Here is a 26,428-nt window from a genome sequence, read left to right as displayed (position 1 = left end):
ATTTGACATAATACAAAACACTATGTTTACTCACTTCCTCCAAATTCCAATGGTCCCACAGTAGTAGGGCTTGTTTTGGCCAAATTCCACCGGTTAATGGGAACCTATTGAAATCCCAAAAAGGCTCACATGCCTCTCCCTGGTGCAGCAACATTTTTCTGCAGCCGTTTGGCTGGTGTGATGCAAAAAATAAACGAATTAATCTGCAAAATCAGATGAATCCTTAGTCCTTTTCATACAACAGTATGGCTGGATAGTGAAGAGGACTCCTTCAACCGTACACGTCACAGCGCCCTCTTTCTCAACTCGAGACTGGAGTCGGAAGTCACTCATTTTCATGGCGTGGGATTCAAAAATTGAATATATGAAACGATCGCTTCCACACACATCCAAGTGATCCATTTCATTCAGGAGCATAAAACACCGCGTGAAATATGAAATAAACATGCTTTTTGGTGTCATACGCACTTTAAGTGAACCTTAAACATCTGCTACAAATCAAAATGGCAGAATACCTGTCTCTTTGTGCATTGCTCTTTTACTTTTTGCAGTTGTTACCATGATAGTCATGTTTACCAAATTTCATGTTCATAACTAAAGTCAAAATGGCTGCAGAAGCTGATATTTTTTGTTTTAAGAGCAGGTGGCAAAGCTCACCATAAATAGCAAATAAAACAGGCTGCTTAAAAACACTAAAATCCAGGATTTCTGTCATTTCTGGCATGATTTTTTTAAAGACATTTTTTGGACCAACTCACAATACTGTACATACCAAATGTCGTGTTGCTAAATGAAACTAGCTTCAGAGGCTTAATTTTTAAACATTACCAACAATGCCTCACCTTGAGCTCCAAAACGCTCTTATTGTCCTTGGACGTAAGTTTGGGGTCTTGGAAAAGGGGGTCCTCCACATAGATCAGATCCCATTGGTCAGTGGGGTATCCATCCAGAATGAAAGCAACTTTGGTTACCACTGGCGGCGGCAGAGCCAATTTGGCCAGGGAGGGTGTGGTGCACTGGATGGAGGTGCGGTTCTCGCCATACACACAACTCTGGGGAAAAAGTTTGTTCAGGGGACAAAATGAATTACAGGCTTGATAACAAGAAAAATCATGTATATTACAATTCACCCATATTCTATATTAGCAGCAGAGACACACAAGAGAGAGTAGAATTTATGTTGTGTTCATTTTACTTTGTTTTCTGATGGTACAAACGTGCGAAACAAGTGAAATGCCCATCTAAAAACTTTTGTTCATTGAGGTAATGGACAGCTTGACTCTTTAAGAAAAAGCTTTTAAGTGATTGTGGATTTGTGTTGTAGTAAAAACAGCTTTTTGGGACTGACAAGGTAATTCTTCCACACTAAACTCCTCCAGACATGCCCTTTTTTGTATAGCGCTTCCTTTGTGCCTTGAGAAAACAAAAAAGGAACTTTTGCCCCTAGTATATCAAGTAGATGAATGAAGAGGCTAGTTTTTATCCACGTCTTTGTCCTGTCAGATGATACATTTACTCCATTGTTGATATTTTCAATGCACAATTGTGCTTGGTTTTACAGCTAAATGTTCATATTGTAAGGGAAAATAGTAGTTTTCTCAACCTGGCCCAAACGGACGATGCAGGAACCTCCACTGGTGCTGGACAGGATATGTGAAATCTCTTTCATGTTTGTGGGAAAGTTGAGGCAGAAGGAACGTTCCAGCAGATCCTTTTCACCCTTTAACATACTTTGCATTTTTTAAACGTTTACACGAAGGTGTTAGGAATTTTTTTAGCGCGCCATTCTTCCAAATGCACATCTATATATTTTTTTAAAATCATTTTTATATTGATAACAAACATAGAGGGGATTTGATGTTTATCATGGTCAGTGGCAGCGAATGACATCATACAGGTAGTCCCCAGGTTACCAACGAGTTATGTTCCTAGGCTGGCAATGTCACCCGAATTTCCGGGTAAGTTGGAATTAACCCTTTATGTACCCCCTAAGTACAATATAACTGTCCAAAAACATGTACTATACGTCATATTAAAAATATAAAGTAAGAAAATAAGATACTGTGAGGTACGTTGTGTTAAATGCCGTTATATTGAATGACTATTCAGGCTTTACTCGCGAGTGAGTCGTCTTGCTGAGAGAAATGGGTGCTGTGCAAAGAGTAGAAAGGCGAGAGAAGGGGGATATCATGGCTGCTCAGGTCGCTAGCGCTGCCTCACTTAACGCGGGCCCGCCGTCCGAACTCAAAAAAGCGGATTGGACTCGCAAGAGGAGTCGCGCCAGGTGAGAAGCAGCAGTATAAGAACAAGGGAGTGGGATGTGACGCCGTCAGGAACTGCAGAATGGCGGCGACGCTGCTGGGGGAGGAAGGGATCCTGATATTAACTAGGTACTGGTTATGCGACAAAAAAGAAAAAAAACGACTGGAGACAGAACTGCGGACGAGACTCCGGCATTGTAAAGTCGAAATCAAGTCAGGTACGTCGTAGCCCGGGGACTACCTGTAATCATACAATCCGATCATCATCTTGATATATCACAACAGTAAGATGAAGCTGTAATCTCGACAAAGTAAATATTTACTGTAGATAAACAAGTGTTATGATTATTTGTTTGCTGTTTTGATATTGTCATACACATCACACGCAAATGTGGTCATTCTCAAGAGTATACTATGCTATGCTATGCCATACTATTGTATGCCATGCCATGCCATGCCATGCCATGCCATGCCATGCCATGCCATGCCATACCATGCCATACCATACCATACCATACCATACCATACCATACCATACCATACCATACCATACCATACCATACCATACCATACCATACCATACCATACCATACCATACCATACCATACCATACCATACCATACCATACCATACCATACCATACACACATATGGAATGAACTCACTGAAACTAAAAGAGTCATGATACTGGATGCTCTTTTTTGGACTGGTTTTTAATACACTTGTCACACACTGCAAAATACCCTCATATTCACACTTCAGTGACTCATGTAACCCTAAAGTTCCAACACTCTCACACTTCTCTGCATGGTTTGAGATCTCCGAAGAACATCATCGCCAAGCAGGTGCTGCCCAGCACTTAAACAATTTTCGCCCCCAAAAAATAATCATACAACTTTAAGTGTTAACTGACACGTCACTCTCTGTGAGGTATGCAAATGACCTCCTCCAAGGCAAAGCAAAGCACTCAGCCTTCCTCTGGGGAAAGGAGGAACTTCCAAAACAAATCTTTTAGCCTAATAAATGAACCTGGTAATAGCGCAAATAGACAAAACAGCCCAACGCTTTCCCACAGGAAGTAGAAAACCACATCGGCCCAGGTTAAACAGCGGCCATCAGTCTACATGTGTGTGTGAGTGTGAGATGACATGTCATAGTGTGTTTGTTCGCCAAATTCCCAAATTATCTCTCGACAGGAGCCCGGTGATGGATAAGATCATCATAGAGCGTAGCAGAACATCTTCCATATAGCCTCCTGCGGGCAAACACACCCATGCACGTACATGTATTTGTGCACACACATTTATCTAACTCTGTGTGGGCAACTACTTTTGATTACAAGCTACTTATAAGTTAATTCCTTGCTCAAATACATTCTAGGTGCAGGTTACCGTTGTAACAAGTTCCAGGTACAAGTTACTTCTTGGTTGCACACACAACTTAGTCATGTTGACTTGTCATTGTAGCATGCATGTGCTTGCATGTTCTTGTGCTCCGAGAAGACAACAGCGGCATTTAATGGAGGCCTCAACAACAAAAAGAAGGTAAAAAGAAGTATTAATGCAGAATGTTCTTGAGTCTTGAGTGGAGTGGCCAATAAAATTTCTCATTTTCCCTTAACACATCTTTGGAGCACCAACTAGTGTGTAAGTCAATCAGCGTGAGACTAGGGTGTTTTTATACAGGAATACTTTGCTGGATCGTGACAAGTACAACGCAGAGGAACTTCCTGTGTGCTCACCAGACACTTCATTAGGAACGCGTACACAGTTAGAAACAATATGAATAATGCACCTTTGCAGAGGAAATTCATGCTGAAACCTTGATACGATGATATATGGGCAAATGGAATAGTCATTTTGAGGACTTTTTTTGGGCCCTGATTAGAAAAAACAAAGGTTAAATGATAAGACATATTTTAATCAAATCAATGTTAAAAATGCGATGATTGCAAACGTAATAAATTATGATTATAAAATCAAAAATCATAAATTATTATTATATTTAATTTAATATTGACACAAAATTATTAATACATTTATCATCAAATGAAATTATTTAAAATTGCATTTTAGAGTTCTATTTTTTTGAGAATTTTGCAAACTCTTGAAAACAATAATAATTAAGTCATTTATGTATTCAATTGATTTTATACTGTTTTAATTTTGCATAAAAGCCGCATTCCATGAAAATGAAATGAATGAAATTCTTCGATCAATCCTTTGCTAAACAATGCATTTCAATTTTCCGAAATTTACTCATTATAATGAATGAATAAAACGAAATTTGTCACAAAGAAAATGGAATAAAGAATAAATCATCTTGATTTTAGGGATATTAAACTATTTTAAATTGAATTTCATATATTTATTCATAAATATTATTTTTTTAAAAAGATAGGTCCAAAACATTTTTACCTGACGTGACTATGATATGATATACTGATGGATATGAGTTATCAAATTTCAGGATAGAATAACTGTATAATATTGTTTGTATCACAAAGACCAAGTTAACTGATCATGAAACAAATGATCGATACATAATGAATTCTGAATGTGTAATCAATAAATTTTTCCCATTTCACTTAGTCCATTCAGATTTTTTTGTCTTGAAGGCCATACGGAATTCAAAGCGAGTGGTATAGCTGCCAATAGAAACCCCGCCCGATGGGCTCTCATTCAGCCATGTCTCACGCGTGTGCGTGAGAGAAATATAAGTAGTATAAAGTGTGGCCGGTGAGGTTGAGGAGATGCAGAACATCCTAAAGCTCTCACCGAGCTGCTAGACTTGAATGACAAGCTGAGCAGACGTTTCCTGTATTGCACTATCCCGTCTTCCATTTAACTTCAGCCCTTTTCCATCCACATGCACACACTGGAGTCTTTTCTCCTCCAAGTGGGAGTGAGGATGGCTGATTACAATTCCATGCTCCGCACGTGCTTAGCTACACTTCATTTCCTTTCCTATTGCTATTCATCTTTAGAGGCTTCTGCTGGGTCACCAGCGGGAAGTTCTTGTTTTGAGTAATCACTGAAAAGTCCTAAGGCAAGTTGATAGTTGGAATGAGTGGAGAAACACATGGAACAGGTATTGATATTCATTTGGATCCTGGATCAAAATAAGTAGGAAGCCGCTTTCTGGTATGAGATACTTCTTGTGTCAGTCTTGGGTGCTACCAAGTTACTTGTTAATTTTCTATTAGCTTTTACTGTACCTCCAGTTACTGTGACTGTATATACAGTATAATGCACTTGGTGTTGCTATGACCAACCAGAGGACAAAAAAATGGCAACGTCATCACAGCTAACTTTAAAAGCTATCTGGTTCTGGAGAAATTTTGCACAGGACACACAAATCCTCAATCTTTGCTAAACACAGTTTTACTTAGTGTAGGATACTACACAGAGTCTATTATACCAAAGTTAGGCTGACCAAATGATTTGATACGGTCTCCTCTACTTGTGAACAACGTAAGCAGGCTCTGGCCGACTATGAACACATGTTCTGGTTATGCATTTCTCTAACTTCATATTGGTCCGACATTTTTGCTGTCTTATCAAAGATCACAGAGATAGATGTTGCTCAAAATCCCTTGACTGCTCCGTTTGGTGTGGTTCCAGCTCAGAGGTTGCGCTAGACTTTTTCGTTGTCTGTCATTTTGACTGACAGTGTCATAAAAATCCGGTCATAATCTATTTTTACCCGTCACTTACATTTTTAAAATGATAATAATGACATATTCAATAGTATTTAGTTTTCATTCATTTTTAATTAATATTCCATCCGAACAAGCTTAACAAGAGGCAAACAGACAGCGGAGTGCACCAATCAGCGACGGGCAGACGTGCCGTTAGCAAAGCGACGAGGGCAGGAAGAGGGACTTGCGCGCGGAAGTAAACATACGAGGAGAACGGAGTTTATTCAACATGGCTAGCGCGAGACAGACTGTTGTCAATGACTCGTGTCGATGTGTTTTAGCTCATTTAAAACTGAATTTACCGCAGATTGGAACATATTCTCGGCTCTCCCGTCGCCATCCGTGTTGATGTAGAGACGACTTTCGGCGCGCAAGAGTGACGTTGCTCGTGAAGAACACGTCACGCAAATAAACAAATCTGATTTGTCGATTGATTTTGCACCTACTCGAGAGGCTGTGTCCCAGACTTTTCTCTCAGTGTTTGAAAAATACAGGGAGAACAGTCTGGCCGTGCCAGGCAAACACTCAGTTGCCTTGACATTTTTCCGAGTAAGGCCAACGAGGTCATGCATCAAGAGAGACAATAGCTAATTAATATGCTCACTCGCCACCCTGTGGTCTGGGGTGTGAATTGCAACCTGTCAAAATGACGGATGGACTTCAGTTTTTTCTGTCACCGTTTTAAAAAACCGGTCAACGACGGAAAATATTCGGTTAACGCGACCCCTGTTCCAGCTGTACGTTTTCTATCTGCTTACCATTCTACCTCATAGCATTCTCAACCTTGCTGGTTCAGAGGCTAATTCTTTTGAGATAGAAGTCTTCAGTCCCACCTACGCAAGCCTATTGGACTAAAGAGATGCTACGTACCGTATTGGCCTGAATATAAGACGGAACTGATTATAAGACGATCCCTCTTTTTCAAGACTCAAGTTTGATAAAAACGACTTTTTGAACACCAAATTAATTTTTAGACAGAAAATAATTACAGTACATCCGAAACAAATGATTATAACAATATATTTGAGAGAAAATGCATGTTATTTTGCCTCATTCATATCTTAATATCTGAATATTTAAATATGTAAAGTAAAGTGCAATCACATTCGTAAATGAATGGCTTCTGGTTTTTGAAATGTAAATAAATAAAACAACAAAATTGCAATAACTGCATTAACCATCAAAGGGAAGTCTAACTGTAACTGTAGTCTTGAAACAAATCTGAATAAGGAAAAATATTGCAATACATTAATGCAAACTGGTTAAACTTGAGAGTAGCTGAGATCTGTCATGACAGAATATCGCTTCAATGATATCTACCGCCATCTAGCGTCGTGAATGGGTATGATGTCTAAACCGCGAATATAAATTGACTCCCTGTTTTTCAGTCTTATTTCAATGCAAAAAACACCGTCTTATATTCGGGCCAATACGGTATATTTTCTCAAATTGAGAAACGCGCTGTGGATCTGCTTGGTCCTTTGAGAATGCTTGGAACCCTTTTTTGTCATATGTCAGATGCACAGATTGTCATCCTTAAGTGGATTTTTATAGCTCTGCCTAAAAAAAAAACACAATATACTGTATATTTATCTTTTTCTCTTGATCAGGATCTCTTGGGAAAAAATTGAATAAATAATAACATATTGGAGATTAGTGCCGTGGGGAATTGGGATTGAGTTTTTTTTCTGTTTGGATGAGTATATCTGTTGCTGTGTTTTTTGTTTGTGTCTTTTTTCTTTAAAAAAAAAAAAAAAAAAAAAAAGGTTAAAACCTCACTTGCTTGTACTGTATGAGAATAATAAAGACCCCCCCCCCCAAAAAATCTATTCTAATTCTAATACTGGTTAAAAAAAATAGTCCCATTGTTAAAGTGCTCTTTTTTGACATCAGCAAGAACTACAGATTGTGAATGTCCTGAGTATGTTAAGAAGGGAATGGGAATACCAGAGGCTAAAATCTGATTGGGCAAATAAACTCCCACAATCAGGTAACTTCCAGAACCCTAACCCTTTGCGTTGAAGTACTCACCACGTGGAAGACAACAGCATCCTGTCCAGTGGTGAGGACCATCTCAGGCTGGAGGCCCGACTGTAGGAAGAAACCGTGAGCCGACAGCGTGCAGCCACCACTGGGGGAGCATGAGCGGATGTAAGCATTAGCATCGTTCCATCTCGGTGATACGTGAGATGACCGCAGGGAGCCAGACGTGTTAGCATTAGCGTTTTTAACCCCTCATCAACTCCCACACGCTTCCTCTTTGAGCTGTCAGAAAGACGGTCAGTCAAAAGTCGACTTTTCGATGTAGAAAACATGTCACACACACTAAATAACAAGAAATTAGTTTGTTGGTCATGTAGAACATTTGGTCCAATTAATATATACTACAATACATTTATAAAATAAGCTCAAGAAACATTGTATTAAAACACAAAGATAAATGCTGAAAAAAGACGATCTGATTTGTTTAGTAAAAAGTCAAATTACGTAATCATTTTTTAAAATTACAATTGCATGGACCAAATGGTGTAAACAAACATTAAATTATTGTAATGTATTTACTTTAAATAATAAATAAACACAATTAAATGAAGAAACAAACGGCTCGATAATAAACGTAGTTACAGTTAAACAACAATTCAAAAGGCATATAATACATGTTAAATAAATTAAATTCATAAAATGAAATTTGACTAATATGTGTTGGTTGAACATAGAAAATATTCATGTAATCTAACTAAATAAAATAGTATTAGGGGTGCAAACATGTATACACTTCCTTTATGGATGTAGTAATACTAATAAACATACTCTACCTGATAAAGGAGCGTGATGGCTGGATGCTATTGATGAGGGGGTCCTGGTTATAGGTGAACAGGGAGGGGGCATGGCGCTCCACAGAGTCCACCATCAGCTTGACGGGTTGTGCTGACGGGACTGTGTGAGGCGGTGTCTTGCAGATCAGCATGTTCGACGAAAGACTGCGAGCATCAAATATGGCAAATTAGAGTCTGGTTTCCAAGGATCCTAAATAGCTTGTACTTAATCCATCTATCCAGAGGTGGAGTTGGCCATGTTTATTTATGAGATCGTCGTACAGTATTTGCGAAGCAAAGTTTTTTTTCTTTTCTTTACTTTTTTACCTGTCCTGTTCAGCTGCTTAGACACGGAGAATGGGTGCCCTTATAGACTGAACAGTTTTATTATGCGATATGGAAGGTTGGTATACTCCCATTGTGGTTGTTCATGTATTTTATTTAAAAGAGAAAGCAGCTTACACGAAGGGGTTATAGGGGGACAGAAAGGAAAGGAGCAGACAGACGAGAAAAAGAACAAAAAACAAAATGCTATCTATCTATAGCGGTGCTATGATTGTATAATTATATTTCATTCAAATCAAAGTTTAAAGTGATGGTATTGTGAGTGCAGCTATAAAGGGCAAGCAAACATATGATTATGTTACATAGTACAGGTATTGCCTGGGTTACGACGTACCTGACTTATGTGATTTCGACTTTACGACGCCAGATTCTCGTCAGCTGTATTGTCTCCAGTGTTTTATTTTTTGTTAAGTATATTGTCCGCCACCTCTCAGCATTGATGGTAAGTACAGCATATTATTTGTCATTTAATTTTGTTAGTTAGTAAATGGTTGATCTCTAATTGCAATGCATACCTGGTATTTCATTATACTATATGTGCGGTCCGCTTTCCTCTGTTTCATTCGGACTTGTTTGATGTCACGCCAGCGCTACTTTCTGTTAGTTTCGAGCTTTGTTTACACATTGGGAAGCGGGGGTGAACGCCAGTTAACATTACAAGAAAGCAGGAAAACGGTAAACGACGCAGGCTCGGTGATGCCCCCCGTTAGCTCTGAGCAGCGTTCATTTTCACCGCTGAACCGGTGCCACTCATAGCTGCAGTTTTTCTTGTTGAATTGCCCAAGATTTGGACCTTATTTCCCTCTGTATTACTGTGCAGCGATTGAGGTATGTTTTTGTAAGTGAATGAAGCTGTTGACAAAATAATGGAAACACCAAACGTTTTGGCATCATAATCATTGAACATCATTATTAAAGATTGGCATGTGGAACATTCTAATGAAGTTGGGCACCCCTATGCCCGGCACAATCCCCAGACCTCAACATTATTGAGCATTAATGGTCAGTTTTAGAGATTCAAATAAGACGCCGATTTCTACCGCCATCGTCTCTAAAATAGTTAAAGGGTATTCTAACTGAAGAATGGCTTAAAATCCCTATGGAAACAATTCACAAGTTGCATGAATCAATACCTTGGAGAATTGAGGTTGCAATTGCTGCAAAAGGCAGACCTACACCCTACATAATTATTATTATTATTATTTTTTTTTTTTTAAGGTTTTTCCATTATTTTGTCCAACCCCTGTATGTCTCTATTGATTTACTTTATAGCATTATTGTATGCTCTGTCATAATTGTATTTTCTAAATGTGTGTAAATAAATATTAATAATAAATAAATAAATAAACAAATAAATAAATAAATAAACAAACAAATAAATACATAAATACATAAATAAATAAATGTCAGTTGTAAGAAGAACTATGGTGTGATGGATGTTAAGGGAGGGAAGAAATAACTACCTATGTATCCATCTATCTGAGTTTTTACTTAATTTTAAAAAATATGACATATATTAATTGGTTTTGGATAATGATTTTGAGATTCAGGGTACTTAAAGGGTTCATTCCAACCTGCGTGGAAATCCAGGTTACGTCGCAAGAATAGGAACGGATCTCGTTCGTTTGGACTACCTGTATGTAGTAAATCTATTGCTTTATTCTTTGGAAGCCAGACAATGTTTAACAATTAAAGTCATCTTTTGTTTGAAATAAGTAACTTCTAGGGCATTTAAAACCTTTGACAGAATGCCTGAAAAACTGATCTCCATTGTCATGGTATGCTAAAATGAGTTTGAGGGAATTTTGCTACTGTATTAATGATAAAACATGTTTTTTTTTCTGTGACTGGCTTCAAGTCAGCCCTAAAATCATTGCGATGCTCAGAATAGCTGAATGGACCACTTCCATCACTCCATTTTCAACACTGCTTTCTCTGTCAGGGTTGCAGGGTGCTGGAGCCTTATCGTGGTAACATTTTTTCTGGCATTTCGAAAATCTACAATGTGTGCCTGCTTTTCAGATGTGCTGTTTAAACTTTACACTGGTTGCACCAGGTTAGTGGATAAGCTTCCAAAGCCGTTGGCCTGACTGATCAAGTTTGCACAAATTTTCGCACCAGCAAACTTAAAGTAAATTGGGCCCTCAGTGTGTGAAGTACAGTGGGGCATATACAGTAAGTATTTAGTCAACCACCAATTGTGCAAGTTCTCCTACTTGAAAAGATTACAGAGGCCTGTAATTGTCAACATGTGTAAACCTCAACCATGAGAGACAGAAGATAGAAAAAAAAACCCAGAAAATCACATTGTTTGATTTTTAAAGAATTTATTTCCAAATTAGAGTGGAAAATAAGTATTTAGTCACCTACAAACAAGCAACATTTCTGGCTGTCAAAGAGGTCTAACTTCTTCTAACAAGGTTTAACGAGGTGTAACAAGGCTCCACTCGTTACCTGTATTAATGGCACCTGTTTTAACTCATTATCGGTATAAAAGACACCTGTCCACAAACTCAGTCAGTCACACTCCAAACTCCACTACTGCCAAGACCAAAGAGCTGTCGAAGGACACCAGAGACAAAATTGTAGACCTGCACCAGGCTGGGAAGACTGAATCTGCAATAGGTAAAACGCTTGGTGTAAAGAAATCAACTGTGGGAGCAATTATTAGAAAATGGAAGACATACAAGACCACTGATAATCTCCCTTGATCTGGGGCTCCATGCAAGATCTCACCCTGTGGCGTCAAAATGATAACAAGAACGGTGAGCAAAAATCCCACAACCACACGGGGGGGCCTAGTGACCTACAGAGAGCTGACACCACAGTAACAAAGGCTACGATCAGTAACACAATGCACCGCCAGGGACTCCAATCCTGCACTGCCAGACGTGTCCCCCTGCCGAAGAAAGTACACGTACAGGCCCGTCTGCGGTTTGCTAGAGAGCATTTGGATGATCCAGAAGAGGACTGGGAAAATGTGTTATGGTCAGATGAAACCAAAATAGAACTTTTTGGTACAACACAGGTTCTCGTGTTTGGAGGAGAAAGAATACTGAATTGCACCCGAAGAACACCATACCCACTGTGAAGCATGGGGGTGGAAACATCATGCTTTGGGATGATGTTTTTCTGCAAAGGGACCAGGACCAGGCTCTTTGTAAAGGAAAGAATGAATGGGGCCATGTATCGAAAGATTTTAAGTGAAAATCTCCTTCCATCATTGAAGATGAGACGTGGCTGGGTCTTTCAGCATGACAATAATCCCAAACACACAGCCAGGGCAACAAAGGAGTGGCTTCATAAGAAGCATTTCAAGGTCCTGGAGTGGCCTAGCCAGTCTGCAGATCTCAACCCGATAGAAAATCTGTGGAGGGAGTTAAAAGTCTGTGTTGCCCAACGACAGCCCCAAAACATCACTGCTCTAGAGGAGATCTGTATGGAGGAATGGGCCAAAATACCAGCAACAGTGTGTGAAAAGCTTGTGAAGAGTTACAGAAAGCATTTGGCCTCTGTTATTGCCAACAAAGGGTACATAACAAAGTATTGAAATGAACTTTTAGTATTGATCAAATACTTATTTTCCACCATGATTTGCAAATAAATTCTTTAAAAATCAAACAATGTGATTTTCTGGGTTTTTTTCCACATTCTGTCTCTCATGGTTGAGGTTTACCCATGTTGACAATTACAGGCCTCTCTAATATTTTCAAGTGGGAGAACTTGCACAATTAGCGGTTGACTAAATACTTATTTACCCCACTGTACATTACTTACCTCTGGATGACACAGGTGGCTGTGCCCACAGTGATTTCTTTTTTGTTGCCAGTGTCCAGAAAGGAACCCCTGATGGTCAGCATAGTGCCACCGGACTTTGGGCCAAATGTCGGGAAGATTTTGTCGATCACTGGATTCTGAATTCAGAGATCATGCTTGAATGTGACTTGACTTGGTTACTTTATGAAAGTGCGCCACCACTCTTACCACAAAGGTGAAGGCGCCCTCCATGATTGCAATTTTGTGTCCACTGGTGACCTTGACTGCATGTCCAGTCGGGGTGAAGTTCCCAGTGAAGACGGGGGAACACTGCATCTCAGTCCAACTAAAAACACAACAACACCCCCACAAGACACAGAACTTAGTGTGCTCCTAATCTAATCATCATCACGTTCTAGAGGAATGCAATTGGGAAAGACTGGGAAGTGGTTTTAGTTGTGTTTTCTGGCTTTTTAATTGTTGGATTTTTTTTTAACAAATGCGGGAAGTCAGGATGCTGAGTTTTTTCCCAGCAATTTTCCACTTAGCGGAATCATGTGCTGAATGTGGAAATCTGGGATGCGATGGGGGATGGGATTCTGGGGGGCTTCTTAACATTCCTTCTTTAACACACACACAATAAGCTCCATTAAAGCTGCTCCTATAGGACCTCTTTGTCACATCAACACACGCACACACACAGACCTGTTGAGGTTGTCCTGTCTAGGGAGTTTGCAGGGGGCGCCGGCCAGCTCCACGCTAACCAACGCTGCCTTGAAGCGCTCTGTCCTGTCGAAGCCGAAGTTACGGCCGCGGATGGTCACCGCTGTGGTGCCACGGAGAGGCCCGGATGACGGAGACACCTAGGAAAACACTCCCATCACACACCTTGGAATTCTTTGAAGAGAGAACCTTTGGCTTTCAGTGCTGTTCACCAAGTGCAAATCACTTCCTTTCTTGGTAAAAGTAACTTTTTGTTACCTATGGGATAATTTCTAGATCAAGTTACTTTCTATACTTTTTTCTCAAGTTGCTCCAAGGTGTGCAAATTTTACTTTTTTGAAATTCATTTGGACCACTTTGGTTGCTTTTGTCTATAAACAAATATTTTGAAATGTTTCTAGCATTATTAAATTGCTGATAGGTTCTTCAAAGAGTAAAACGAAATTCGTAAGAACAAAGTTCAGTAAGTTTGTGTTTTAGTTGGACATGATTAGCTTGTGCAGGTGTTGCTAATGTTGTATGTTTGATGGTCTCCGAAAAGAAGATGAAAAGTGTTTTCTCAGGTTTTTTTGCATTCCAAAAGAAAGCAGCAGCAGTTAGATCTTCTCTCGGCGTGGAAGACACAAGAACAACACTGGTGTCGGCGGGGAAGCTCCATTAGAGCTGGAAATAGGCCACGGAATACTACTTGATGGAATACTGTCCAAACACTTTCATAAGAAGCATTCCACACACAGGTCATCTGAGACGGTTGGGAACAGACTTTGTGACGGCATCACGCCGCTTCTTTGCACTCAACACATCAAACACAGGCAGTGTCCTGTTGCCTAAAATGCACATGTATGCACGTTCGGCTTTGATTTAGTGGTCACCAAGGTTACATGGTGGTTACGAATTACCTCATTCATTCAGTCAGTCATTATCTGTACCGATTAACCTCACAAGGGTTATGGGGGTGCTGGAGTCTATCCCAGCTGAATATGGGTAGGAGGAGAGGTACAACCTTAACTGGGTGCAAGCCAATCGCTGGGTACAAAAACAAGCATTCACGTTGCACCATTTATTTCAGAATTGTGAGGCGACGTGCTAACCAATCATCCACTGCACCCCATTTACTTTTACTGTCGGTACTAGTTAGCGCCTGTGAATTCCAGGTTACTACTGACTGCAAGTAAATTCCTTGTTTAGATTTTCACTTGATAACATCACAACGTAAAATATATACAGGTGCAAGTCATTCCATATTACTCCTGAGTTACTGACGGCCTCAAGTTATTTTTCCGGAACAGGTTACTACTCAGTTACCTCCATGTCAACTTACTAAAGTTACCTCTTGATCTACGTTACCACCTGTTGCCTCCGAACTCAAGTAACTTCTTAATTCTTGGCAGGTTTGGGTTAATTCAAGTTTCTCCCTGTACTATTGAGGTTGCGTACAATCTTAATATACAGCTTAACATTTCACTATTAATTTTTTCGAGGCATACGCAATACGTCTTAGTTACTTTGGACTCTATGTTATTTCCCGGTCCAAATTACATTCCAGAAGATTCTTAAATTATTTCCTGGTTAAATTAAATTGGGTGTGGAGGGAGTCTATAAGCAAAGTGATTGGGAGGGGGTGGAGTATACACAAATCAGCTCTGTGATCTCGAAACCAATAATCGTGTGAATCCCTTGTGAGAGTAAGCCCGTCGGCAACCGACCCTACGCTGCCCCATCGTCAATCCTGGCACCGGGGTCCCCCACCCGAGCGCGCCCAATAACATCCAGTCACACGCGAATCCCACCAAACTCGTAAGAGCCACGCAGACGAGCGGAGACGCCGCGCGGCGCCACCCCAGAGCCACAGCCCCCACCTACCCAGCCCGGGGTTCTATCTTAATTCTTGTCACAGGTTATATCCTGATACAAGCGCATCTCTGCAATCTACTTGTGTCTGCTGCATTTACTTTGGTGATAACAGGTGCACAGTAGTCCTGCGTCCAAATGGAAGGGGACAGGCACTGGTGGGCTCGCGTGCAGCGGCCGTCACACCACCCGCACTCAGTCACCCTCGAAGACAGGAGACAGGAAGTGCAGGATGTCAACTGATTGCAGCCCGGGCCAATCAGGGGCACTTTGGTGATCTGGTAGAATTCAAATTTCAGAGTCAGCACTCACGTAGAAAAATCCGTATATCCCCTACCTGTCACAACTTTTAATTAATGTTCTTCACAGTCAGTACATATTTTGTTTGTGTTAAATGTCAATGACCTCACCTTGTTTCCGGTGGCCAATAATAGAGCTCCAGCACCCTGGCCATCGAACAGCGCAACTGAGGACGTGACGGGTCGGGAGTCCAAGCGCAGGCTGACGTGTGGCGAGGCAAAGCGGGAAAAGCGCACCTGAAGAGGCACAAAAGAATCATATGAGGTGACGTATGTAAAACCGCAAGAGAGGCTCTTCACCATGCGTCAATGCACAAAAACATGTAAACTGAACACACAAGCACCTCTCACATGTGAGGAACCTGTGCCAAATGCACAGACTGTCTGTCTTGCTGTGTTGCCCATCCATACATGCCTATTTGACTCTGTCTATCAATTCATATCTTCCAATTAATCTGCACCCTCTTCAAAAGTGTCACAAAACAATATTTGAGCCTTTACGTACAAAGTCTTAGACCTTGGAGTTCCTTTAGTGAACAATGAAATCAAAACAAAAGCTTTCACTTTATATTTTGTCAAGTACATCTATCTAATAACTCAGTCCAGCATGGAAAAAGTGTCAGTATGTTGTGAACTAGCGACTTCTCAACCACCTGCACGAGGAACAAAATGATAAAAAATGGCGTGACTGTCGCTCATTGTTTGAAGCTGTCAACTTTTGCTGTATTTCAGTTTCCTGCTCGCACGGACTCTGCACCACCGTGCTCAGGAAACATTTTTCCCTCTGCTTCGCTCTGTGGGAATAACACAGCAGTTGCACTGTTTGTTCGGCAAACACCAGCACCCCCAACACTCCCCCACCTTAACTCGCCTAATACAATAAGCTGTAATTCACACCACCATTAACTCCTCCAGGCGGCCATTATTCTCGATGTAGCAAAGCTAACGTTGAACCGCTGGGGAGGTCGCACACTTGACAATATGTGTGAGAATGAGGAAGTATGCAGACAATCGCGTTCACTTAAAATATCACCACAATCCTACTCCATACAATACCAGAAAAGTCAATCCTACTCCATACAATACCAGAAAAGTAATTAATTTATGTATTTTAAAGGTCCTAAATGTGACCCTCAAAATTTATTCAATAGCAAAATAATTAGAAAAAAAAAAATCTGCCCTCGATGCAAGTTTGATCGATCGACACAAAAATGGGTGATTATGTCTATTGTGACAGGACGCAAAAAAAAGTCTCAAGTAACAAGACATTTGAACAAAGCGTCCGACATTTTGGTTTAGAGCTGCCATTTTGAACTACCGTAATTTCTGGACTACAAGCCGCTACTTTTTTCCCCTCATTTTGGGTCCTGCGGCGTGTGCAATGATGCAGCCAATTTGTGCATTTTTCTGACAGCCGCCAGGGGCGCTCGAGCATGGAATGTGGGAGTAAGACACGTGGCATATATGCGTCGAGGTAGACGCTAGTTTGCACTACTACCGGTGGTTTAACTTTGTGCGTTATGCATGAATAGAGGTGGCAGACCCTCGTCTTTGTGCATGAGTAGAATTGGCAGACCCGCATCATGGAAAATGCTAGAAGAAATTAAATTGGCCATCCGAGTTGTATGGAAGCTTAGATGTCTAGCAGCGAGAGATCGTTTGCCAAGACTTGCCGCATGCAAAGAGCAGCTTTTGCACAGGTATGCCGAGGGAGCCTGACAGCGTGAAGCGGTGTACTGTGAAAGAAGTCCGCCATCACCAACAGGTTTCGAGGGGCCAGTCTGCTGCGTGACGAGGAGGATGGCACGGGCTCAGGAGTGAATTTGCCTCAATATGGGAGACATTGAAGGCGACAACGAAGGAGAGACTGGATGGTGCGTGGTGTGTTGTATCTGAGCGTCTTCATATCCGACACTGAGGGTGAAGACTTCCATGGTTTGAGTGCACAGGAGAAAGATGAAGATAGCTAACACAGACTTTTATGTTTTTAATAACCAGCCCACTTAGTGCTGTTACCGCCGTGTTGATGCTATGTAACTTCCGTGCCGCCGCTATATACCTACCGTGTTTGCTGGCACTGTTTGGAACGAAAAGTTAAGGTATGTTATTAAAATTTTGAAAACTCTATTTCTTTGTCAATATCTCATGTTACTAAGTGGGCACATGCGGCTTATTGGCTTATGTATGTACAAAATGGTTTTTTCCTTTGAAAATGTAGTGGGTGAGGCTTGTAATCAGGGGTGCCCAATAGTCCAGAAATTACGGTAATTAAAGAAGTTGGACACTGTCAAATAAAAAAATTAAAAAAAAACACCGCTCGCCACCATTTTTACTGATTGACAAAAAATTTGAAATGGCAAATGATACAATGCATTAAAAGGTTCCAAGGAGTATTCCAAGAAATTTAACATTAAGCTGACAATTTGCAGGGCTTGTACTTTATGTGGCTTTGAAAGGTATAAAAAGTTGGACAAGAAATCAGTTCCGGTTGTAAATTTCACCTCTTAGATCAAAATTGGTTAAATATGTTAAGAAAAAAAAAATCTTATGGACTCATGTCCAAACAAGCCATTTTAAGTGATTCTGAGCTTGAAAATTTTCAAAAGTTGGAAAAACAGTGGGAATAAAATACGTCAATATTGGTTACTACTGTAGTTTCATCAAAGGAATCCACGGAAAGAAAGGCTTGTAGTTTGTAAAAGATAAATGTTATTATGAGTTAAAATAATTTGAGATTGAAACCCCTCTTGATGTTTTTGTTTTCATACAATTTGTAAAATTAGTCTAACTAGCAGGTTGCCATTGTTGTTGAAGTCGCAAGGCGGTGACGTCTCATGGTTACGCTGCCGGGCTTCCAGGGCTTCTCTAGCGACATAAACATGTTTCAATTTTAACCCGAGAGGAACGTTAATGAGCATGACAGCACTGTCGATATTTCACAAAACGAGCAGGAAAAGCAAAATTATTAGGAAAGACAGGATGAGATGAGACGTGAGGAGTAAAAAAAAAATTGACACCCAAAGCACCACCGTGCTCTTTCAGCTTGTTTTGTTTAGTTTAGGGTTCCCCAACCTTTTTTGCACCACGGACTGGTGTGATTTGGGTCTTTATTTTTTTTCACAGACCGGTGTTTTCTCCCAAAGCTTTTGTGGCGATCAAAAAGCCCTCTTTTATATTCGGTTGGACTCTCAATGTTATCCAACGGTGCTAAAAAACTATTTCCATCATAAACATACATGTGCGACACGAAAATGGCGTAAATTAATGCTTAACAACACGGCGAAGTCCTTAACCCTTTAACACCGAACGTGTCGGCAGCGACGCGTTTACGCATATCGTCTTTGAAACTTCGTCACGCTGTAATTACATCACCCACGTACTGCTGGTTGGTTTCGTTTGAAAGTGCGGAAGTTGATGTCCACACCAGTTTTTATTTGAAGTCAATCGGCCAAGAAAAACGGGAGATAATGTCATTTGAGTGTTATAGTTTTATTGCACTCATAAATATGCATTAAAACGCTGCATGGACCATGTATCCATCTCCATATTTCCATCATTTCTTGTCCTTTTTCAAAACCAAAAGCAGCACAAAAGACTACTTATCCCAAGAGTCGTTGTGATGTCAGGAAGGACGAATCAAATGTGATCATTTTTAATAAATTTCCGAGCGAGGCGCCAACTATTGGAAGGGAGGCATGCGAAGCAAGCAACAGCCGGTGTTGTGCCGGAAAATGCACAACACCGGTTGGTTTGAGCGAGCGACTTTGAAGCGTGCAGAATGAATCTAAAACTACATTTAGCACAAGCTAATGCATTATTTCATTAACTCAAGGAAGAAGATGAGTCGTATTTGTCGTTGTTTTCCTCTGATGAATCGGCGTCTCGGCGAGTAGAAGTGACAGTAGAGCGCAAACGGCGAAAGAGAAGGCTGTATGACATTGTGTGTGACGCAGCTCCGTGACCTGTTTAAGAAGAAGCTTTATTGAGTGCGCAAAAAAATAAAAAATAAAAAATAAAAAATAAAAAAACTTTATTGGGTCGCATGCCTGAAAAATTTGAATTGAACTACTGTACTTGACAATATTTTTTAAAATACTTTTTTTCACTGTTATATATATTTTTTCTTCACTATAATCTTTTCAATTTTTATGTAGATGTGTGTTCGAGAAGCTTGACTGCATGTACGTATAAACTTTTGATAAGGTGATGGGTACAACACCTAACTTCACAGAGATATCTTCCAAACCCTTTTTGTGTTAGATGATATATATAAATTTTTTTCTCACTATTTTGCACACTATATAACCTGTTTTGACCATAGTATGTGTAAAGGCCAAAAACGCCTATGACCATACCTGCTGTTTGTGTTGAATTCTCAAACATAAAACTATTCAATCTTATTTTTTTCTATTGAATGTTTATCCTAACAAGTTGAATAAATATTATCAAGCTTCAAAACGGTTGGTCGAGCATGTTTGGTTGTCAATGGGACGTCAACATTACAAATTTTGAAAAAAGATTTTGGAATTTTTTTTTTTGTCTTTTTGGGTCCAAAATGTGGATTATAATTGGTCAGTGAAGAAAACAACAGTTTAGACATGAAGTTCAAGGTGTCCTGAAAAAAGGGACCCAATGTGGCCATTGTAAACAATTTTTTCTTTGAAATATAAAGGCAACATCAAATGCATGCAAATTCAGCCAAAATAGGCTTAGGTGTTAAAGGGTTAAGTGAGAGAGCTGCGTGCAGTTGTTGTGTGCAGCTAACATGGCAAACGTAAGTTAATATTCCTTTCTTTAAAGAAAGTTTGTGGTATTTACTTTGGAATCGCTGCATTCGCGGCCATTTTTAACGTTACGCGCATGCAAAATTGGTCAGAACACCGGCAATGTGCGGCAGAAAAATACAGCAAATATAAAATAACATTTGTTTTTAGCCACGTCGTGTTAAGTGCAGGGAAAATATATAGCTAAGTCACCCGCTGAATCAGTGGGAGGCCTGAGCTTGTTTTGTTGGGACGAGATGGTCTCATCAATGTGTGATGGGAGAGTGAGAGAAGCCCGCTTCACACAGATACGAGGGAAATTGTAGCACGGTTTTCAATGCTCTTATAGCGATGTCAGGATATTCCAGAATGACTTGAATCCAGAACCTCGGTAGAGTTGTTTTCTCAAACCTACGTTTAAGGTCGCCGTCACTCGTGATCTCTACAAATTGATCCTCCTGGTGCACAGACATGCTCGAATCACTCGGTTTATTCACAAACGGGTCACGAATCCACTCCTTCGCAGTTCGTGGGTCTTTAGTGATTGGGAAGTAGCGTAGATTTAGTTTTCTTCGAGGTTGTAGACCTATCTTCTGGCTCGTCAGGTGGCCTTTTCCCCTTAAGAAATCTGTCCAAAGACGTCTGTTTTTCAGTTGTTCTAGTGTGTGTGGGGGGGGGGGGTAATTATCTCCAGGAACAAATGTGAGTCGCCCGCCCTATGTCAGACATTATTATCGAGGACAAGCGCACATAGATATACAAAACAAGATATACAGCTAGCAGTCCAATCAATGGATTCCTATGACGACATTCCATCCTTTAGTATTATATCTAGAGTAGACAGGGATACTGGTGTGTTAGGGGGCAGGGGCCGAAGTTAATTTGGCCAATATGCAGTCGTTAATGAATTATTATTTCTTTTGCGGCCCGGTACCAAATGCGCCACGGACCGGTACCGGTCCTCAGCCCAGTGGTTGGGGACACGTGATTTAGTTGCATACAGACAGAACATACCAAAAATGCCTTGAGAAAATACTTAAACGTAGTAATATCAAATAAGGGTGGTTTAAATACGCTAGACAACAACAGATCAACAATCTGCTTTAAAGCTACCACAAGAAAAGACAATGCTTAAAAGTATGAGAGGGAAACACATGCAAAAAGTATTTTGAGGCAATGAAAAGGTAATAAAAGACTCAATAAAAACACAAATACTAAGTACTCGTTTCGACAAATTCTTGAATGGGAAGAAGGTATACTCGACATATGGGCAACCATATGTTCTCACGCTTTTTCACCGTTGTCAGCAAATGTGGCCTCAGCATGCCATAAAATTATTATTTGATCTGATTTTTGGATCGCAGTAAAAATTGTGTGTCAATATAAGAATCACTATCCTAATATTGTTTGTATTTAGGTCAAGATTTTGTAGCACACCTAACAGAAAACAATAAAATAACATTTGTGCTGTTTATGTAGCGTGTCCAAAATGAATTATTTCTCAACATACGCATATCTTAAGTCCTAATATTGTCTGAAAGAGAAAATCCTTAAGAATGCTGCATAGAACTATCAAAATTAAAATGTTATACTTTTCAAGATTATATGATTTATATCACAATATAAAATACTGTCATTCACCATGAATAGTTAAAAAATCTTGGATTTTTGGATGTGAACTCCTAATTTAATACTATAACATTTTGACATAATTAGAATAATATTTTAATAACTTTGAGATTTTTTGGATCACTTTGTATTTCAATGTATGTTTAAATCACATTACATTACACAGTGGCACGGACAGGGTGAATGAACTTGCGCATTTGTGAAACACAAGCGAGCTGGAAAGAAGCGACAGCTGCATGGAAAAGGGCGGGATGGCATAGCCAATAGGAGGAGGCGGGAGTGGCGGGTTGCGTAGGGGTGAGTTTGATGGGGGCTGGGGGGAGTTCACGGTGATCGGCACGTTAATGGCCGAGCGGCGGTCTTCGCTGACACGTTCCCTCGCACGACATTCCCAACTCAGTGAGAGTTCTGTGCAGCTGTTGCTGTGTGTTTTTCTCCAGCAGCTGTCCTGTCAAATTAACTGTCCATTTATGCCAGGCAGAGACAGAAGTATTGGGACTACCAGAGATTTATCAATTGAACAATCATTCGGATACTGTTTCATTCGAAGATGCTCTTAAGGCTCATTTTGGGATTTCCAGGTGTCCAAAGACGGTCTAGTCCCAGAAATTTTCTTTGATTGCTTATAATTTGGATGTATTTAGAGTTTTAGTCATTGAGCATGGGAAACGAAGTTTGATGACCCGCCATTGGTTCAGTGGCGTAAACAAGATGTTTGGAAAAATCCAGCATCTGATGCAAGTTTTACTTTGGTCAAGCATGTCTACCATCAGGAGATCAGCAAAAAGTTTCAAGAAGTGATGCCTGAAAAGACAAAGAAAGTTCGCTAATTTGGTTAAAACTTGTCAAAAGTAACCGGTCTAATTTATTGGGTTCCTTGCGCTCTCAATTTTACAGGGGTAAAATTATGCCATTAAAGCTAATCTGACTGCACAACGTAAAAGTTGTTAGACAGTTCTAGTGTGAGTTGATGAACATAAAAAGTCCAAGAAACTGTAACACATGAAGTTGGCTGTTCTGGTTTGAACCGGACGATCGATTTTAATGTCAAGCGATCCTTGCCATCTGGAATGTTTTGGAAATTCAGCCCCTGAAGTCTTTTTAATATAACAAGCTATGGACAGAAAGTCATAGAAATTATGCCATATTTCTTTGAAGCAGCCATAAGAACCATTTCCAGGGTCTTTAAAAGCTAAACATTTCTGAGAGATTTTATAAAACTGCCACCAAAACTAAAGAATAATTTACATAAGAGACAAAAAATACTAAACTCGAGCTTTGGTCATCACGTATGGGCATAGCATGGCAGCAAAATTTTATGATTTGCCATGCAAGCCTTTACCCGAAGTTACGTCTTTAACAACAGTGATCAACTTGTACTTCCTGACTTTATGCGTTAAAATGCTGAAAGAAAGGCAGCAGGTGCGAACGCCAACAAACAGCTGCTCTTTGTGCACGCTACACACTAACCATGCCGTGAGTGGAGCACCAACGAGGCTCACTGAGCAGACGTCAAGCTGAGGGCTGTCATTCCCAAAAAGCGGGGATTATGTTTCCTATCAAACATTTCCAAATAAAGTTGGAAATGGAATTTCCTGGAACAAAACGGTCTCGGTTCGGCTCTGCAAAACCTGCTCCAAAAACATCCCAAAACCTCTGGAAAGAGCTACACCAATGCCAGATCTTCTTTGCCCTCGATAAATTACCCAATAACTAAATAAACACAATAGTTGGAAAAAACACACATGGGCCCTGCATAAGTTACTGGTTTATTGGTGAAGAACTTTCTGTCATATTTTAAAATCCCTTCTTCTAGAGCAGTGTTTTTAAACCTTGCTAAAGGTACCGAACCTCTCACATGTGCGTTCCCCAAATTCAGCACTGATATATTTAAGCTAACAGGCTAATATGTAAGTGAATCCCTGTTCAAATTTCTTCACATTTTGACAGCATACTTTTAAACAGGTCAAAATTTGAGTCCACGCTGCACATACAGTGTATCACAAAAGTGAGTACACCCCTCGCATTTCTGCAGATATTTAAGTACGGTATATCTTTTCATGGAACAACACTGACAAAATGAAACTTTGACACAATGAAAAATAGTCTGTGTGCAGCTTATATACAGTGTTGGCTCGAATATAAGACCTGATTATAAGACGACCCCCTCGTTTTCAAGACTCAAGTTTGAAAAAAAAGACTTTTTGAACACCAAATGAATTTTTATACAGAAAATAATTACAGTACATCCGAAACAAATGAGTATAACAATATATTTGAGAGAAAAAACGTTATTTCGCCTCATTCAAATCTTAACATCTGAGCATTTAAATATGTAAACTAAAGTTCACTCACATTCCTAAATGAATGACTTCTGGTTTTAGAAATGTATATAAACCAATCTATTGTGATAAAGCAACAAAATTGCAATAACTGCATTAGCCATCAAAGTGAAGTCTAACTGTAACTGTAGTCTTGAAACAAATCTGAATAAGGAACAACATTGCAATAAAATAATGCAAACTGGTTAAACTTGAGAGTAGCTGAGATCTGTCATGACAGAACATCGCTTTAATGGTATCTGGCACCATCTAGGGTCGTGAATGGGGAGCGTAGCTGAGATCTGTCATGACAGAACATCGCTTCAATGATATCTGGCGCCATCAAGCGTTGTGAATGGGTATGATGTCTAGACCGCGAATATAAGACGACCTCCTCTTTTTCAGTCTTATTTCAATACAAAAAACAGAGTCTTATATTCTGGCCAATATGGTAATATAGTTAATTTATTTTCCCCTCAAAATATAGCCATTAATATAAAAATATCCCTAAATGTCCAAATTGAGTACTGCTTGTCATTTTCCCTCCAGAGTGTCATGTGACTCATTACAGGAGTGCTGTCAGCATTGCTGCAGAGATTGAAGAGGTGGGATATCAGCCTGTTAGTGCTCAGACCATACGCCACACTGTACATCAAATTGGTGTGCATGCCTTTCACCCCAGGGGGAAGCCTCTTCTGAAGACGGTGCACTAGAAAGCCCGCCCGTGTCATCAGACCATTGGACATGGTTTTAGTAATCCATGTGCTATGTTGACATGTTTTCGTAAACTGTTTGCGGGCTTTCTTGTGTACTCTCTTTTGTGATACACTGTAGGTCTGCTGTACTTCCTCATAGCCAGTGCGAATCAATCTTCCACTAAGAAAAACACTTTCTCCTCCCATCGGACAGAAGACTAGCAATTGAAAGAAATGGAATGAAGTCTTTAAATTTGGGGCAAACCAGTCAAAAACCTGTTCAAAAACGTCACTATACCTAGATTTAGTCAGAATATGAAAATGGGGCCTTGCGTGTCTTACGTAACCTTCGCCAAACACGAGACTAACTCACCAAATCCCTGGGGTTTGATCGAACCCAAGTAAAGAACTACTGTCCGAGAGGTTCCTAGACCTTTTAGAATTGCTACCTCCAAAGACATAAAACCACCAGCTACAATGCTGCCATGGCCCTCTTACCTGAATGAGGCGTCCGTCGGCGGTGCCCAGGAAGGCGACGGCATGTCCGTGGACGGGAAGCACCTTGATAGAGGTCACTAGAGTCCCTGTGAGCTCTTTGTGCAAGTAGTCCAGACGCTGCACAAACTGGGTCACCTGTAGACGATATTTTCCTTCCTTGCCCTCTTGGATACCCTCGTGTGGGTCGCATTCATCTGACGAACTCTGCATAGACATGACAGCGTCAATCATACAAATGTGTGATATAAGAAGTGGGGAAAAAAAAAATTTTTTTTTTTTCTTTTCTTGAAGGGGCTCAGATGTTTTTGCATCTGCGGGCCTCATTTGGTCTTTGACACTAAAGCCCGGCATATCATCTTGCATGCGTCGAACTGCGGGCGTAAAAAGTGAAACCCAATCACGTCGCCGTTGTAGTCAAGACAATGGCGACCCGTTAAGTGCGGGGTATTTGATGACACTCATGGATGCCCCACGGTGACGCGGACAAGGTGAAGGCTGACTTAAAAGAAAAAAAACAAGGAAAACTTGGCCTCGTTGTAATCAGTCTATCACACAACAAAACTCAGGGAAACATAAGACATACAGGTGCAGTTGCACACACTATGAGAAGTCAAAATTAACAACCAGCTAATGAACAATAAAGATAAAATGACTAGCAAGTTAAAGAAAGGCAAGTGACCAGAGATCACTTTCTAAAGGCTCCTGTGATTGCAAAAAGTGTGTGAGCTAACCATAGAACGGAAGAACAGCTACTCTCAATTTGCTTCTGAAT

General features: G+C 40.3%; 1 protein-coding gene across 3 annotated transcripts in view; it reads right to left on the bottom strand.

Annotated features, from left to right (window-relative positions):
- The window catches only part of met (MET proto-oncogene, receptor tyrosine kinase), a 99,864-nt gene that overhangs the window by 24,017 nt on the left and 49,419 nt on the right, over positions 1-26,428 (bottom strand). For all 3 annotated transcript variants that reach the window (XM_057836279.1, XM_057836280.1, XM_057836281.1), the window contains exons 4-12: positions 25,657-25,860; positions 15,862-15,987; positions 15,553-15,729; positions 13,583-13,740; positions 13,106-13,223; positions 12,899-13,035; positions 8,777-8,941; positions 7,992-8,091; positions 843-1,052 (exon numbers count right to left, since the gene is read on the bottom strand). In XM_057836279.1, the coding sequence (XP_057692262.1) occupies positions 843-1,052; positions 7,992-8,091; positions 8,777-8,941; positions 12,899-13,035; positions 13,106-13,223; positions 13,583-13,740; positions 15,553-15,729; positions 15,862-15,987; positions 25,657-25,860 (1,395 nt within the window). The remainder of the gene's footprint in view (positions 1-842; positions 1,053-7,991; positions 8,092-8,776; positions 8,942-12,898; positions 13,036-13,105; positions 13,224-13,582; positions 13,741-15,552; positions 15,730-15,861; positions 15,988-25,656; positions 25,861-26,428) is intronic.

The sequence above is a fragment of the Corythoichthys intestinalis genome, chromosome 5, assembly GCF_030265065.1.
Source record: "Corythoichthys intestinalis isolate RoL2023-P3 chromosome 5, ASM3026506v1, whole genome shotgun sequence".
Lineage (NCBI taxonomy): Eukaryota > Metazoa > Chordata > Actinopteri > Syngnathiformes > Syngnathidae > Corythoichthys > Corythoichthys intestinalis.
Note: the sequence above shows the minus strand (reverse complement) of the source record. Positions and strands in the feature narration are given on the sequence as shown.